This window comes from Ixodes scapularis, unplaced genomic scaffold, assembly GCF_016920785.2.
Source record: "Ixodes scapularis isolate PalLabHiFi unplaced genomic scaffold, ASM1692078v2 PGA_scaffold7__128_contigs__length_106722199, whole genome shotgun sequence".
Lineage (NCBI taxonomy): Eukaryota > Metazoa > Arthropoda > Arachnida > Ixodida > Ixodidae > Ixodes > Ixodes scapularis.
The window spans coordinates 74,423,007-74,439,350 of NW_024609882.1; the positions used below are offsets into that span (position 1 = coordinate 74,423,007).

At 45.4% G+C, this 16,344-nt stretch overlaps 1 protein-coding gene across 1 annotated transcript in view; it reads right to left on the bottom strand.

The window, feature by feature from the left end:
- Window positions 1-8,513: 8,513 nt before the first annotated feature.
- Window positions 8,514-16,344, bottom strand: part of LOC120842842 — a 52,048-nt gene continuing 44,217 nt past the window's right edge. Inside the window, exon 5 of the mRNA XM_040214028.1 lies at window positions 8,514-8,627. Within this exon, the coding sequence (XP_040069962.1) occupies window positions 8,514-8,627 (114 nt within the window). The remainder of the gene's footprint in view (window positions 8,628-16,344) is intronic.

Below are 16,344 nucleotides of genomic sequence, written 5' to 3' on the forward strand. Positions count from 1 at the left end.
GCTGACATTATTGAATATTGCAATATTTTCCAAGTGTTGCACTGGCGCCTTATATGCGAGCACATTACCGGGGTGAGTAACCGTCTTCCCTCTCCCACTTTTTCATGTTGTGCCTAATTTAATTTACGCCCTGTTCTTTGTTAAATTTTATGTTTAGAGAATATGTGCTTGCTCGAGGTGGATTTCTCAAATCCAAAAAGAAAACTTAAATTTTTTTTTTGAGTGTACCTCCTCGATAGAGTGTCACGGACCCCTAAGGTGATTTCATAATTGCAATAATCTTGACAGCGACGCAAAGCGTCTCCAAAAGTATTGTCGTTTGTTATATAATATTACAAAACAAAATACGATAAAATGACTCACTCTATTTTGCCACAAAACGTTTGCTCTCGAAAAGTATGCAGACAGCTTATAATATGCCACGCAAATGCAATAAACTTCACATTATTGAACGCTCATACTCCACCCAAAGGTAGCGCAGAGGTCTGTACGAGATCCCGAATATTAAGCACGAACTAATATTTTATTTAAATGATACAGGTGATTCTCTGACAATTTTGACGAGAAAATGGGGCTCATTTTCGCCCGTTTTCGGTTTTCTGCGCCATAGATCTTCCTGTATCCGAGAGTTCCGTGAATCATAACTTTCCAATTCCAAATTAAAAAAAATATCAGTTATGATACTTTAAAAATAATGCATCGGTTAGTGTCGAAACTTTGGCATCTGGTTCGGATTTCTAGCGCTACCTTTTGTCCGTGGATTGAGCATTTGGCGATGCGCAGTTTATGTTTGCGGTTCAAAAAACACACAAAAAAAACATAAGCACATTGTTTCGTTGTTGTTGTTGTTGTAGTTGTTGTTGTTGTTGTTTTTCTTGGGGGGTAATTTTTGCATTTTATACTTTGTCTTTTTATTTAAAATGAATGTGCAGATAGCAAATCTGATGCACTTCCGAATTTCGCAGGTGCAGTTCGGATGCGGATACAATGCCTGTGGATGAGGATTAGATCAGGATGATGAAACTTATCCTCGCAGCTCGCAAATCATGCGTGGAAAGGATGTCTGAGAGTGTGAGCGCTAGTACAATACTTCAAGTATCTCACGTGGGCCTGCTTGCGTCAGTGGAGTGTGAACAAAACCTTTTAAGCATCTCTCGCAAATATATAAAAAACGTATCTCACTCCACTTAGTCAGTTTACTTGGTGATGATCAGCGGATTCCTCATCCTTGTTTGTCGACCTCTCTTAATAAGATCGGTCACGCGCAAAAACTTGAACTTTAGTTCGTACTATGAATGCATGTTCATCCTTCAAATACTTAAACATATGTAGTATTCATATACCACATCACAAGCTATTACACCTCGTTTGCCTTCCAACCTCCTGCTCCTAATACTTCATACAGTCGGTACATTTTTAACGTAATAACGCTTGCTTTATAAAATATTTAATTATTTTAGTTAGATGAAGGGTGGATAGGCGAAGATGTGGCAAAAGGCCAGTAAAAAGCAAAAAAAAAACACATCAAAACTGAATATCCTATGTAATATAAGGCACTGCTATTTTTTTGTTTTTTTTTTTTTTGTTTCAATATTGGCGGTTTCAGCAAGGTGCTTTTCATGCAAGATTGTTAATTATGTACGTTTGTTTTGTGTCCTAATTCAAAAAAGAAGCAGTTTGAAGCTAGGTCTGAAGGTCGTTCTTGAAGTCTTCAGCGGTTCCTTGATGAGGTCGTCCCCTGGGGCTGAGCGTTGTTTTGTCTTTACTGTCGTTATAGTTGGGAATAGTGCGTCACAGCCACTGATCTCTATTGTAGTAGGCTGGATCGCGGACCGCGGCCTCGGCAGCTGGGGCCGAGTGTCGCCACCGGCGGCCATTGATTGACACCAGCCAATGCATGGGACTCTATGGGAAGACCGAGAAAAAGTGCCATTTCCCCCGTTTCTAAGCTGTTGTCGGCACTAAAACTTTGTGGATGCTTTTCGATAAGCCCGTCAAATAGCTTGCTTGCAAACATTAAAACAGATAGCCCTCGCAGATCTCATAAATAAATATTTTGTGGTCGAGAGTGACTCCTCTGTAGTGCAGCTCAATGAGGCGAGAGTTACCTAGAGTTACGGCGGAGTCGGTGGCGGTTTCGTTGAGTTGGGTTTAGCAGACGACAAGCTTGAAGGCTTTGCTCCGCGGAATTCGCTCACTCCCGGAAAGCCGCTGTCGAGATGGAACTTCTTTGTCATTCATCAACTACTGGGCTTCCCCGAGGATGGTCTCATTGACGGCTACTTCCTTTGTTTACTCCACTACGAGAGCAAGCTTGCTAGCTCAGCCGTAGGTGCTCCGGTACGTTTGATTTTTTTATTCGGCGACCGAACGTTTGACAAATACTGATTCGATCTCAAAACACCTGACATAAGGTCCGCAGCACTCCATAAAATACTCGCCTCCGAGCACAGCGTACATGCTTCAATATTCTTTCTTTTGTGCGTTTCTCCCATAGACTTGCGTGTATTCCGTGGTGTCAAGCAATGGCTGCCGGTGGCGACACCGACGGGCTCCCGATCCGCGATCCAGCCTACTACAATAGAGATCAGTGGTCACAGCAGTAAAGTCGATCCGAATGCAGACAAAACTTTCTGAGCCAGAATCTTGAGGTGGGGATGATTGGCTGCCGTCACAAAAAATACGCAGTTTTATCGGAGGGCTGGTTCATTAATATTCCTTTTTCTTCTTGCAGTTCGAAAGTTATAGTTTCAACGCCTTTCAATCATGTAAAATTTCAGCATGGTTGTAAAGCCGTCACTTATTTCTCAGCACATCCACCATAAAATAAATCGTTCAAAGCGCTGCATATTCCTCACGTTTCTCAAGGATTTAAATCGAGACTGAAAATTTCTTTCGGGACATTCACTATTTGCAATGTACTTCTTGAGCTTACGTCCAGTATGTTCAAGCATGTTTGCAGCAACAAGCACGAGCTTCATTCGCGGAAAATAGATCAGGTGCTTTTTTAATTCCATTCGAAATTTGTCTGTTTTTGCTTTGAAAGCTGAAATTGCTGGTGCGAATTCCGACAAAATTGTTCGCCCTTGCGACAAAAAATGCAGAGCTTGAAGATGTTTCACAATGTCCTTGAGATGGCCAAGCTTGATCAACCAATTCTACTTTTTGAAGCACGGGACATGGCCTCCTTTTGCCTCCAGAAAAAAAAAAACTTCAATCAGCTTCAGCAGATGCAGGAATCTTGTCACAATGCTGTTCATAAACAGTCGAAGTACGGAACAAAGGAAATACACTTCGCTGGGTACACCATTCAACTTATGTTCTTCAAGGCGGTTGCGGATTTGCCAGTCAGACTTTGCTTTTTGTTCTATGTACTCTTTGACTCGAAGAATGGTCCTTATAGCATTTTCGTAGCTTAATGATTCGCAAGAATGTGCTTACGATAGACAATATAATGAAGAGCAAAGAAAATTCGGAAATTCGGGGAAACACTCCGCTCATGACTTAACTAGCCTGCCATATTTACGAGCATTGGTGGTGCATCATCACTTGCGACTGCGACAAGTCTAGGCTGAGGACCGTCGAATCTCTTCAACGTAGTTAACAAGGCGGTCTTGATGTCGACACCATAAGTGGTTTCCTTCAGGGTGATTGTATCCAAAAGTTTTTCTCTCATGATTTTATCGAATGCAACTTGGCGAACAAAAATTTAAAGTTGTATCTTGTTTCCGATATTCGTACATTTATTAAGTGTTAAGCTGAAAGCTTAACAGCCGTTTAGGCCAACCGAAGCTTATTATCGACGTCATAGTCTAGATTTGAAACGCGCCTCTCGACGGGATGTCGCAATGTGGGCACGTCAATGACACGTTTTTGAAACTTCTTGCTTTAATGGTTCATCAATGCCAATATGCCAAAATATGTGTTATCCACAACGTCTCCTTTTTTTAATAGAATCCTACTAATAAGCGCACTCTTACCTTAGCCACTTAGACAAAAAAGAAAACACGCTGCTTGAGTACAGCAGCAGAACAAGACATCAATCATCACTTCGTAAAACCGATACATTTTTTTTAATAACCTGCGTGAACAACAGAATTGAGTTAAGCGACATCTTGCAGGGTGCCCTGCCGCTGTGCCCTCTGAGAGGATCCGTTGGCGGGCGACAGGTTATCCCCTCTGATCCTGCCGTTGATGACGATGGTGCTGGGACCAAGAACGACGTGTCGATGCGCGGTTGGTTTGGTTCAGTGGTGGGTGGTGATTCCCCAAGCGATGACAACGTCCACGTAACAGTCCGTGAAAAGCAACATTACGAAGAACCTTTGCTGCCGTAATCGGTGCCGTTAAACTGGCTGGAGGCGACGGGAGCACCAAGAAACAGCAACAGCTGCGTAAACAACGAAATTGGGTTAAGCGACATCTTGCCGGGTGCCCTGCCGCTGTGCCCACCTGACTGATAACTTAATTTAGTCGCAGTATTTATAAAAATTATAGCGCTTACTCTTAAAAGATCATAACTTAAGTCCTTCATAAATCTAAGAATAGGCCATTTTAAGAATACCACGTCGAAATAAAATTTATATTGCCGCGCGCGCAGCTGACAAAGTAAGCAGCGCGTCCTTTGCCTAACAATAAAGAAAAAAAAAAGCGCGTCCTTTGCCTAACGGTTATCGTGCTTGGTTCCCATGCTAAAGACCACGGTTCGATTCGAGGCAGCGGAGGTGCATTTATATTATATCTAACTCTCGCATTCTAGTAAATTGTAGACTCCTGTTGCGCGTACAAGGTCCGAATTTTGTACGCGCAGAATGTTCTACGACGAATGTTCCAGAAGCCCACGCGTGTGAATAAGGGGCTCCGCGGGGGCCAGCCGGATTCAGTCTCGCACCAGCGTTCGATCCAGCTGTTACGGAGACTTCGATGCCAGCGGACACTCTGTTGTTATCCTCTGTTTCCTTTTTGTTTTGGGCACAAGTTCGCTCCATTAAACGTTTCAGTTTCCCCAGTTATTCCTTTTTTGTCACCTCGTCATTTGGGACAAAATCGCGTTGAAGACATTCGCTAAATTTAAGCTTTTGAACCATCATAAACAACTTCAGGCCTAATGAATATTGGATTTCAAGCACAACGTTTGCGTTCATAGAAATGCGAGCGCAAACAAGTATGTTTGCACACTGTGTTCTCACTTTCCACTAAAATGTTCTAAACCCACGGGATACTGACGTGTGCGAAAGGGAGATTAACTCACCGCTGCTTCCTAGAATCGTCAAAGTTGGCATCGGCTGCTGGTGTGAAAACGCCCCTCACTGACGTTAGCAGTATGCATGTGGCGTGTTCCTAAAGGCGAGATGTGCTGTTCGGAAACGACATTACGTTGGCACTGGCTGCCACTTCTGACCCAGATAGTTCCAAGCCACTATACCAGGGCAAGAACGATTCGCTACAAAAGGTCAGAAGGCTGCTTTGACACGACCCAGACGAGTAAGTATGAGTTTCTAGGACAAAAAGGGGCATTTACTTTGATAGATTTATTCCGTGACGGCGCTCGAGAAAACTAAAGGAGAGGCGCAAACTCTCGAGCGGGCGAAAAGAAATGAGTATAAAATATATGACGACGATAGCCAGTTTGAACATGATAAACGTCACGTCGGTGTTCTTTAAGTACCCTCACGTGCCCTCCTTCTCCCACGCCCAGCGTGTGAAGTGTTGCCTGCCGGTCAGTAAATTCTTACAATGGTCAGTCCACGAATGTGAATGTATTAACTAGGGCTGGGAAATTGATCGATTAACCTTCCGATTAATCATTAAGGCTTTAATCGCGATCAAATTTTTTAACCGGTTAATCGGTTTTTTAATCAGTATTTAAAGTTGTATCTTGTTTCCGATAGTGACCGCTGGACGCACGCAGTGCGTCCAGCGGTCAGCGGTTTGGACGCAATCCTGGACGACCTGCCCGAACTAGGGGCGACTCATTACCCCCCCCCCCCCCCCCCCCCCTTAAGGAAAGCGCTGCGTGGCGTGCATCCGGTCGTTCTGTCCTGAGCGGTTTTCTGTTCCCAGCCAGGTGCTATGAGTATGAGCAAGGTTCAATTCTCGCGCTCGCGAAGCGTCACGTATTCGAGGATATAGATTACAGTTTTACCGAGGCCAGACAAACAAGCCGGACCCGCGATTGATCCCTTTACGACCGCGAAACTTCACGTGTTGAGGTTTGTCTTCCCTGGGCACATCCTGCCCAGGGAAGACAAACAAGCAGAAAAACAAGCTGGGAAGCTAACAAGGCCATGGTTACTTGTTCCAGTATTCGGCTCGTACAAATGGACGAGTTCGCGAGTATGAAAGGCAATCTCGCTGGAAAGTTGGGGTTTAAAGTAAACTCCAGTGGAGAAGTTTTTAACTCGAAGGAAGACCTCTGCATCCTCTGCAAAAAGCCGTTTTCATACAGCGGAAGCGTACGTTCGCTTCAGTCTCACCTACGAGCGAAGCACCCATGTACGCCGCTGCAGCAAGGACCATCCGCCAAAACGCAGACAACAATCAACGCCTTCCCGTCGAGGCCACTTTCTCTGAAGAGAGAAGAAAGCATCGCCCAAGCCCTGACTTCTTGTCGTCCTGTCGGGGAAAGTGGACAAACTTCTTAGTCTTCGGAGCTGGAGCAAAAATATGCGAGTCTTTGAATCGTTGAACTATATGTATCCTCAATTGTAAATGTCCTTTGCACCGTGTAACAGAGAGTAAAATAAGTCTTCAAAAGCAAGACGAGTTGTTGCATTCTTTTTATATATGCTTTATAAAAATCAACGGCGACCGATAAATCAATTAATTAATCGATTAAAGGGTGGCGATTAATCGGGTTAAAATTTTTAATCGACGCCCAGCCCTAGTATTAACCGGCCAACATGAAGCACATCACGTCAGCGACGTCGGCGATAGGAAGGAACTCATAGAGGCTTGACAAAGCAATTTACCGATGTCTGATTTTGTACTTTGTGGGGGCCACGCAGTCGATAAGACATTTTTCATAGCGCCCTGGTTGCCGTTATTTCAAAGAGATAACCACCAACTGTCCAGACTCAAAGATAATATCTTGGTGTCTAAGGTAGTAACGCCGTTTACGCTGCTGCTGATGCTAATATGTGTAACATTGTGCGAGTTCCCCGGTGTTTTCTGCGTATTGTACAGACTGTAAAACCATTTATGTTCGCAAGCCCTTAATTTCCGCGAATTAAAATTCGATGAAATTTAAGGACCCGCGAAAATATCGGCCCTAAAGTGTTTCAATGCTGGCTTCTGGAATTCGCGAAATTTAATCGCCGCAATTAGGTCCTCTGCGACCGATTTGCGAAAAATAAGGGCCGCGAAAATGAAGCGTTTTACAGTACTAATCTAAATTTATGCTACGATGCGCTGAGTGTGACGGATATATTACTGAATTCAACGCATATTTAGGCTACCGTCCTTATATAACATCTTAAAGGGAGTATTGACCGTACTCTGTATATAGGTATTCGAATTGTAGGTGACAAATGGGTGCATAATTTTCCAGTTTTTGAGATCCGAAAAAAAAATGCACACGAAGGTTGTTGCACCAAGGGCACAGTAAAAGGATTCTTTGAGCTTATTTTTCCGTATACGGGCGGTCGACCTGGTTCTGCGGACACCATGGTATACCAAGAGCACATCTTCGAGCATGTGAGAAAGAAATGCCCTGTAAGCTACTGTCGCTGAGCAGGACGAGTGTTACCCATGGCGAAGAAGTACCTCTTCAATGAAGAACTGGGCTTTCTATTTGCGTTGCCTTTGGGGTCAGCCACCGTTTCTGTGAATCTAGTAAGTGGTAAGCAGCGATGACCATCCAAAGGTTTCCATGAGTGTTGATAGTCAGGAACTCAAATAAGTTTGTGCTTATTGTGTCAGAAGGTAGTGATTTTTGATAGGTTAGTGTGGTTAGACGACTGTTCTGTTTATATAAAATACAAAATGTGGTGTATTAGGCATCGTAAGAGCAGAGGCCAAACTCCCAAAAACGTGGCCGAATATTTGAGTTCATGTTAAATGCGTCGAGATATCCGGTGGTCGGATAATACAGGGAGTGTAGTACCGTCAGACGTAATAAGGGTGGTCTCATGAGCGACCACACAGTGATCACTATCAGGACTGTAATTTTACGATATAATATATTTTCTTAAATCTTGAAGTCAGGCTCTCCTTGAGCACATACATAACATCTAAAAAAAGGTTAAACATTCTTGCCTGTTATACTACTCTGGTTCTGGTACAGCCGTGCTGAAACACATGGACAACCACTCTGTTTACAAGATCATGAAAAAACCGCAACAAAAATTACTCCAAGACATTTTGGATGAGACAGTTTTATTTCAAAAACAATAAGCCATAAAGACTTGTACATTTCGATTTGATTTTAGGATTTCGCATCATACTATAAAAATATAGCTTTTGAAGAATAACATATATTACTGGTACTTTCCGCTTCCCATGAAATTTAGGAATTATTTAGTCGTTTTCCTTTCTCCTGGGCACATAGTTCCTTTCACCTTTGCTTGCAATTTCTTCCAGTCATCAACCCAGTACTTCATACTCCTTTCAAGTGTTTCGCTGCAGTACTGCGTGAGTGGTAAACATTTTAATAGGGTTACTACAAGATATTAAAATTCAATGTTGGTGTTGTTGCAGCCTTGTTTGGGCAATATCACTTTTAACAAAGAATGCGCTTTAAGGTCTGGATTTTATGCGACAAGCGTTCTGCTTACGGGGATGTACGCGTAAGCAAAACGCTTACGCGGACATACAGATACACGTGGTGAAGCCAACATCCAACATAAAGAGCACGGATAACCCAAAAGCAGGAAACGCATGAATACACAAATAAAACACGTGACACAGTTTTTAGTACGTACTTCTACATTATCTTAATTGATCAAAATTAATTGTAATAAGCAATTTCTATGAAGCGGCTCAGTGGGGATCGCACACCCCAACGTGCGATACCCATTGAATAGGGTCTGCTGAACAGTTACAAATTCCTCTCTCGGTTCTTCTCATTTGTAACTGTTCAGCTGACCCTATTCAATATGTACCAACTAGCTCAAGTCAAACATGTAGTGTGATACACTGCCCGACACCCGTTTCAACGCCAGGACGTGCATGCAAACAGGAGTCCAAGCAGCTGGAAAATGTAGAGTGCATGTATGCTTCCGCGTACTGTGTGTCACTGCAAGCTCAGCTCGCCGCTTGCGTAAATAGCTATCCTTGAGGGGCCGTTGTCGTCTCTGCGTTGCCGTTTGAGCGTCATTTTGAGAATTATTTGACGATTTTTGCTTGTGTTCTTTATTTTTATTGCGAGCGCTCTCTTTACATTGCTTACGACGAGCCTCCTCAGTGAACCGCAACTGATATTCTCCTTCTTCGGATCCGCTACGACACTGTAAAGCCAAGTCACAGGGCGTGCAAGCAAGGTCGTCGGCCCGGATGGTACTGCGCACGCGCCGGCAGAACGTGGCGTGAACTAGCTCCAATACCACCTCGAAGATAAGGCCTGCGCGTTACGTCATCTTTAGTGTGCCCCTGACCCGCCCAAAGCGATGTAGACAATAAAGCTCGACGAGATCCGCCGTGAAGCGGCAGACGCTTTCGTCTTGGCTTAACGGTGTGCTAGCGTTGCTTCGTTTCGTGAGAGACCCTTCAACTCGCGTCGTCCACGATGATGACACAAGGTTGGCAGCTCTGCGTGGATTCCCTCGTGATGACGTTTGGGAGGGCAGAGCTGCAGACCTTGTCTGCCGGGTGGTATTGCTACAGCCAACACGTTGTGTGGTCACTCACAAGGTGAAAATCAAGGTATGTCCCTTTTGAGAGCCGGCTTCGAGCACGCAATCACCGCTTTTGCATTTCTAAGGCGTCAAGTGCATGCTCGACACTCACGAGACACCGGAGCGTTATGAAAGGGAGAAAGAAATGAGATGTATGGTGCCTTTAACTTTCCGAAATATATGCGCCCATCTGGAGTGCCAAAATGGCAGTACGTCAAGCACCCGTAAATGTTCGCTCAGAACGCAGTTACTTTGTTGAAAGTCTACGTATTATAGCTGTCATGTACCGATGACTCTATCCTGAAGCCGAATATTTGACGGCTTTTGCGAAGCTTACTGAAAGCATTATAATCATCATCCAAAAAAATGCTGTCTATAAGCTAAGCCCAAAGAACAGAATTCAAGTGACATGGTCCACTATATAGTGCCGCGATTGAGTGCATTCTACTGTTTGTAGAACATCGGAAATAAAGAAAAGTAATAACCGTAGATAGCTCAGATGATAAGGCCGTTGATCGTAGGGAAAAATATTGCCAAGGTCCATTGGTCACTTGCCTGAAATCCGACTCGACAAAAGGACATTTTTGTTTTCGTATAAACAATAGTGCCTGGAGTGCGTCGTTGAATGGGGTGCATAGCGTGCTATGCTGCCCATACATCAAAGGTGGTCCCGAAGTGGCGACATATGATGTCACAGAAGACGAAGTGTCATGCAGTTCCACGTCGCGATCCTGGCGGTTGGTCGTAGAAATGCTAAGGAGAAGCTGCAAGTAGCACAACCTAACGTGAGTGTCGCTGTCGTCACGGCGTCCCAACTTATGACTACCGAAGCTTCCGTGGACTCCCACGCTTGAGAGTGACCTGCAGCAGGACAGGCGTCTGCCGCATCCGCCACAGCATTTGGGACGCCACCAGGATCGCGAGTGGCATGACCCATAGCCTTCTCTATACACACAAAGCCTGGTAGTTCGACGACGGAGCAATAGAGTGGCCGGTCGTAAATTTGGAGCGCCAGGATCTTGTAGCAGAGAGCATCAAAGAGGAACTTGGACGTCAGCATACAGATTTTTGGAGCGGCGAGTATTTGAAACCCACTTGTTCGATCATGAGACATGTGTTTCGGCGTTCGTTTCAAAAAGGCTTAACGAAAACACCAAGTCTATTGTACGGAGAGAGAGGAGCAGCAAATAAAAACGTAGCATGAGCTTTCCGCGAGCTGTATTTATTTCCGAAGCCGGCTTCTCCCTGCAGGTAAAGAAGCTTACGTTTCGAAAGCATGCAGCCACTCAGTCTTCTCATAGCCAGCACTGCGATGCTAAGCGAAGGCAACCGGCACCCCATTCGCCCACTTTATGTCTTAGTTTTGCTATTCCTCGAGCCACTATTCCTTCGTCAACCGTTCGCGTCAACCGCACATCACGGAGGAGTGGTAAACCATTCGCTGGCCAAATCAAAAGCCGTTCTAAAAAAAAATCAAATCAGGAGCAACCTCTTGGCTCATTCCAGCACGGTAGCACGAAATTATGGCGTAGCCACGTAGCGTAAAAGGATGTTAAATCGCTTGCCACCAGATGGCAGGGTCAAGCAGAGTAATCGCAAGTAGCTAGGCTAGGTGGCGCTAGGTACCGCCCAATTCATGTTCTACAAAAAATATTTATTTTCTCACGCGATCTTTGAGTTTAGTTATCTTTGGGAACCTTTATTATACACTCATGTCACGGTGTAAGATACACTGTTTAGGTGAGGACACGGCGGGACTGAACGCGCGGCGCGAGGAATCAGATAGTGTTCGTTCGACGGGCATCCGAAAGGCTGGATCATTCCGCTGCCACCGTGCCCGTGGCTGACAGTGTCGCCGGCGGCCAAACGGCGAAACTGTGTGAGAGCAATAAAATTGTCTCGTTGCCATGACAGCCCGGTATACACCGTGGTCTTTCTCTGCACGTGCGACAACCTCGTTGGAGCTCTGCGCTTGTGGTACATGAGGGGGCACGAGCCGTGTTTTGTACGTGCCCACGGGTCGACGAGTCACCTGCCGGCGCCGGTTGAAACCATAGTGAGAGAGAGAGTGAAGCGCGAACTTTATCTGGCACGTCGCGAGGAGCGCGCTGTCCTCACCGTGACTCATGTAGACACATTACGCATACTAGAAGCATCAGGTGAACATATATTGAGCGCATACACAATGCATCGCCACATACGCACATCAATTCAACAACACACTAACCCCATCACTACTCCCGTGCTCTGCGCTTCCGTCTTTTATACTGGTCGTTTTTGCACGTACGGTATTTTTCGGTGACTCCCTAAGCAATAAAAAATATTCCCAGCATGTTGATTTTTTTTCCAGCAATGTCATACATTTGTGAGTATTTTTAATGGCTCAGAGGATGAACCTCTTATTAAAACGAAAACGCTCGATCATGCCGTAATTATTTGAAAGCCAATAAATCGAGCCGCTCCAATATGGTTCCAAGCCATGAGTTTGTTTCCAAACACGGCACTTCGTAGCCAGTATTTCTATTGTAGTGTTTGTTTTTCTATTTCTGCTGTTCGCGCACGGCTGCAATTGCCGTCTTGAATTAATCTTTGCAGAGCGGATATTCACTCAGCTGGAAGTGATGCTTCACGGGCAGAGAAATGGCTTTTTGAACAACTTGAATGCAGTCAAAGCCGCGACTTGTGGCAGGTGTTAAGTTTTGTAGCTACGCCATAGCGAGCTCGAAAACTTCTATCGCTCATCCCAGCGCGCCACTTGGAAGGCAGTTTCTCCAGGAACCGTAGTATAATTAAACAGTAAAATAAAGTATAGCGGTTTTTGTTTTTCAATTTTACCTGTTTTTTTTTATGCTAAATTTTCATTGAAAATATACGTACTTTCCGTCATAATTTCGTACTGTTCAGCCTTTTCCCCAGAGCGCAATCGCGCTCGGGGACCGACAGACACATTGGCCACTTTACAATAGGAGCTTACTCTACAGACCAGCGTTCCAACATGACTATCCGCAAGTCGATCGATTGCATGTGCTTAATCCCTCAAGTGGTATTAAACTTTTTAATGTAAAGGGGAGTGGCAACCTGCGAAACCCCGTCCCCTCCAATCACGCCCCGACCAGCGGCATCAATGTCCGACAGTTTACGTCATATCATCTTGTTGTTATACCACTCATACGCGAACACACGGTCACATCGGCGATAATTCCAGTCTTCTGTTCTCTACGCACATGACGATGCTGCTGACACGCAGAAATACTGAACCACGTTGAACGCCGGTTGGCACTCGCGATCGGCACGGGAAAACAAAACCGAACTCGGCACGGACGGCACCCAGGCAGCCGGCAAACAAATCTGCCTGCCTTGGGAACAGTTCCTCCGATTTCCATAACGTCTAAAACGTCGGCACAGTTCCGCGTGGTTTCGCTACTGTAGTTCCGCGTGGGTCCCGGAATCCCGCAATCCAGAAACGGCCATCTTACCCAGTGTCCGTAGCGCTGCTGGCATTGCTCCGGAAGTTCGCTGTTTCTAGCGACTTCCTTTACTGGTTTGATAAAATTAGTGGTAAAAACGTCAATGCAACCGAAATGTTCTGCGCGTTTGGACTAGAAGACGGAATTACAGGCGGCCTTCGCTGCCGATGAAGCTCAATCAACTCAAGAGCATTTATTAAACAACGTGCGCGACGTGCTCGAAAAACGAAACCGAAAGAAGATGACTCGGGAGAGCGAAAGCTTTCCCCGTCTGCCTGGAGAAGGAGGAAAACGTCTCGTTCCTCCCTTCTTCTCGTGTCCTCTTGGGGGCGCGCCAGTAGAAGGGAGGAAGACGCGCCGTTGCTACCTTTTTCCTCCGTTTTTTTCTTAGAGTGTAGCGGAGGGTTGGCGAAGGGAGAAACACGGTCTACTAAAACTCGCTAATGCTGTGTACGCCGCGAGTGATGGGCCGCCGGATTGGAGCCGTTTAGTCGCGTCCTAACGAGCCTTGTGTGCGAAAAGAGCCTAGTGAAACGAACGAGCGGTGCAAGTGACTGCATGCGGATGCAAAGGCATTTCTGGAGCTGGAATGCTTTCTTTCATATGCTTTCACTCCATAACACAGAAAAATGAACTCCGGTTTTTTGTCGACTCTTACCAGACACTTGCAGAATCCACTTTCTTTCCGACACAAAAGCCCTCCCTCTGGCTTGTAGCGTTGTACGCATCTTATGCTCTCACCCGCTTGCCCTTCTGCTTCGCCATTTCTGTTGCTCTTGTGCTTGGCCACAAACAAATTGTAAGAAAATGTGCTTTGACGCTTTGCCCAGTTAGAAGACACGACACAGGTCCGCTCAGCTTGAGGCTGCGACACCTGCTTCTTAGCGTCACCTCTTTCAGCAGAAGCACGGAAGTGCACTGTATTACCTGGCACGAAATGTGTCTGCAATGGCAGGGCGCCTAGCCAAAATAACTGGAGTTCAATATTTTCCAAGCTTCCCGCCTCTAAAGAACATAACAAATAGAAAGTAACTTAAAAGTAACTTTAAAATGAGTAGAAGGTACTTGAAAAAATATTTAAGTTAGAGTGCTAAATACTGACGGTCGAAAGTATTTGAAAGATATCAAGTTACTCAAAAACGTATTTATGATAAAGTAAGTTGAGTAGAGTATTTAAGTTACGTACAAGTCTGGTTTCTTCTCAAGGAGCCTCGGCTTACAGGTGCGCTCTGGATGACCACACGGAACGCGAAACGCTCCCGTGCCCCGTGCGCTCGCGCCGACGTCAGCGAATACCGAGGAGACTGTTCACGTCACGCGCCTTCGGGCAGAAATGAATCAGTATCTGGAACTACGATGCCACTTTTGTATCCAATAAGCGGCGGTACGTGGAACTACTCAAGAACGCAGAGCGCTCGGTACACCTCCCCACCCTAGCAAGAAAACGAAGCATTTTAAAGCGGCAGATGTTTTTTTATCCGTCCCTCGCTTTCGCGACGGCATGAATAGAAACGAAACAATTTCCCCGCTAAATTTGCGAAAAAATTTACGGCACATCACATATGCACGAATTCAATTTCCCGCTAAATTTATCGAAAACATTGATGGCTTGTGGCTTCAGCATTAAATCAGTTTCTCCTCCACATTTAGCGATAAAATGACCTCACGTGACCTATTCACCACTTCTGTTTGCACGCTAAATTTGTCGGGAAAATTAATGTCACGTAAACTGACGTCATTGCAACAATAGACACATTTACGTTCCCCAGTTAATTTAGCGCAAAAATTGACGTCATGTGAAATGTGCACCAATTGAGTTTCTGCGCTAAATATGGCGTGAAAACACATCATGACCTTTCTGCCACTGTATAAACGTGCTACGTCGTGCGATTGTAGCGCTACTTTTTGGTCGTGTTGTCTCTTTTCTCTCCTTTGCGCCGTCTGTACGGTGGAGGCACTGTCGTCTATGGCTAATCAAGCGCGCGTCAAAAGGACATTATTTGGCCGATCGCGTCACAGCGCTGGCCGTGTTGTGTGTTGCCACTTATATACTGGGTGATTCAAGGAGCCACCAGGCTCTTTAAATCGACCGCAAAGTTCGGTTTCTTAACCTATTGCGCTACGATTTTGTACAGCGTTGCCCCGAGATGGTGCATTTTTTCTTGTAAAATTTGCAAAGAGCGAACTTACCTGAGGAAAAAGTAAAGAAAGAAAAAGGCTTAGCTCCTATGGAAACGCAGCGACGCTACCTGTCTTCAAACAACGCAGCGCCTTTCCGCACAGGAGACAAGAGATGGCGCAAGCGGTCGCGATGCCAACTTCACCAACGAACAAGCATACGGCGCGGAGAGCCGGCGTGGTTAGCAGACGATCTTTCCGGCTCAAATGCGGCGCGCGTTCGGTAGGCGGCGACAGTCGCAGAAACAAAAACAGGCGCGGTAACAACAAGGAACTGCAGTTCCTTGTCTGCTAAAGACGCCGGCTCTCGGCGTCGTATGTTTGTTCGTTGGCGGCAGTTGGCTTCGCGACCGCTTGCGCCATCTCTTGTCTCCCGTGCGAAACGGCGCCGTGTTGTTTGAAGACCGGTGGTGTCGCTGCGTTTACAAATAAATGAGCCTTTTTCTTTCTTTACTTTTTCCTCAGGTAATTTCGCTCTTTGCAAATTTTACAAAAAAAAAAAAAAAGCATCATCTGTGGGCAACGCTGCACAAAATCGTAGCGCGATAGGTTAAGAAACCGAATTTCGCTTTCGATTTAAAGAGCCTGGCGTCTCCTTGAATCACCCTGTAGATCTTACGCTCTGGCCTCTAGCTCTAACTATATAACCACAAAAATGTGTCCCCTAATAGAGCAGCCTAAGTAAAAACATAACCAATATAAATTGTTTATGCTACGGCAAGTACCATGTATTTTGTATTCGGGCGCTTTCACTTCCGCATGTCAACGGCCAACGCGCTAGTATGCCTTCGCTCTTCGTCATATATTTTATTACGTATGTGTTGCACTTTCGATGGTGACAAGACGCTACCACGCTGTGCAACTTG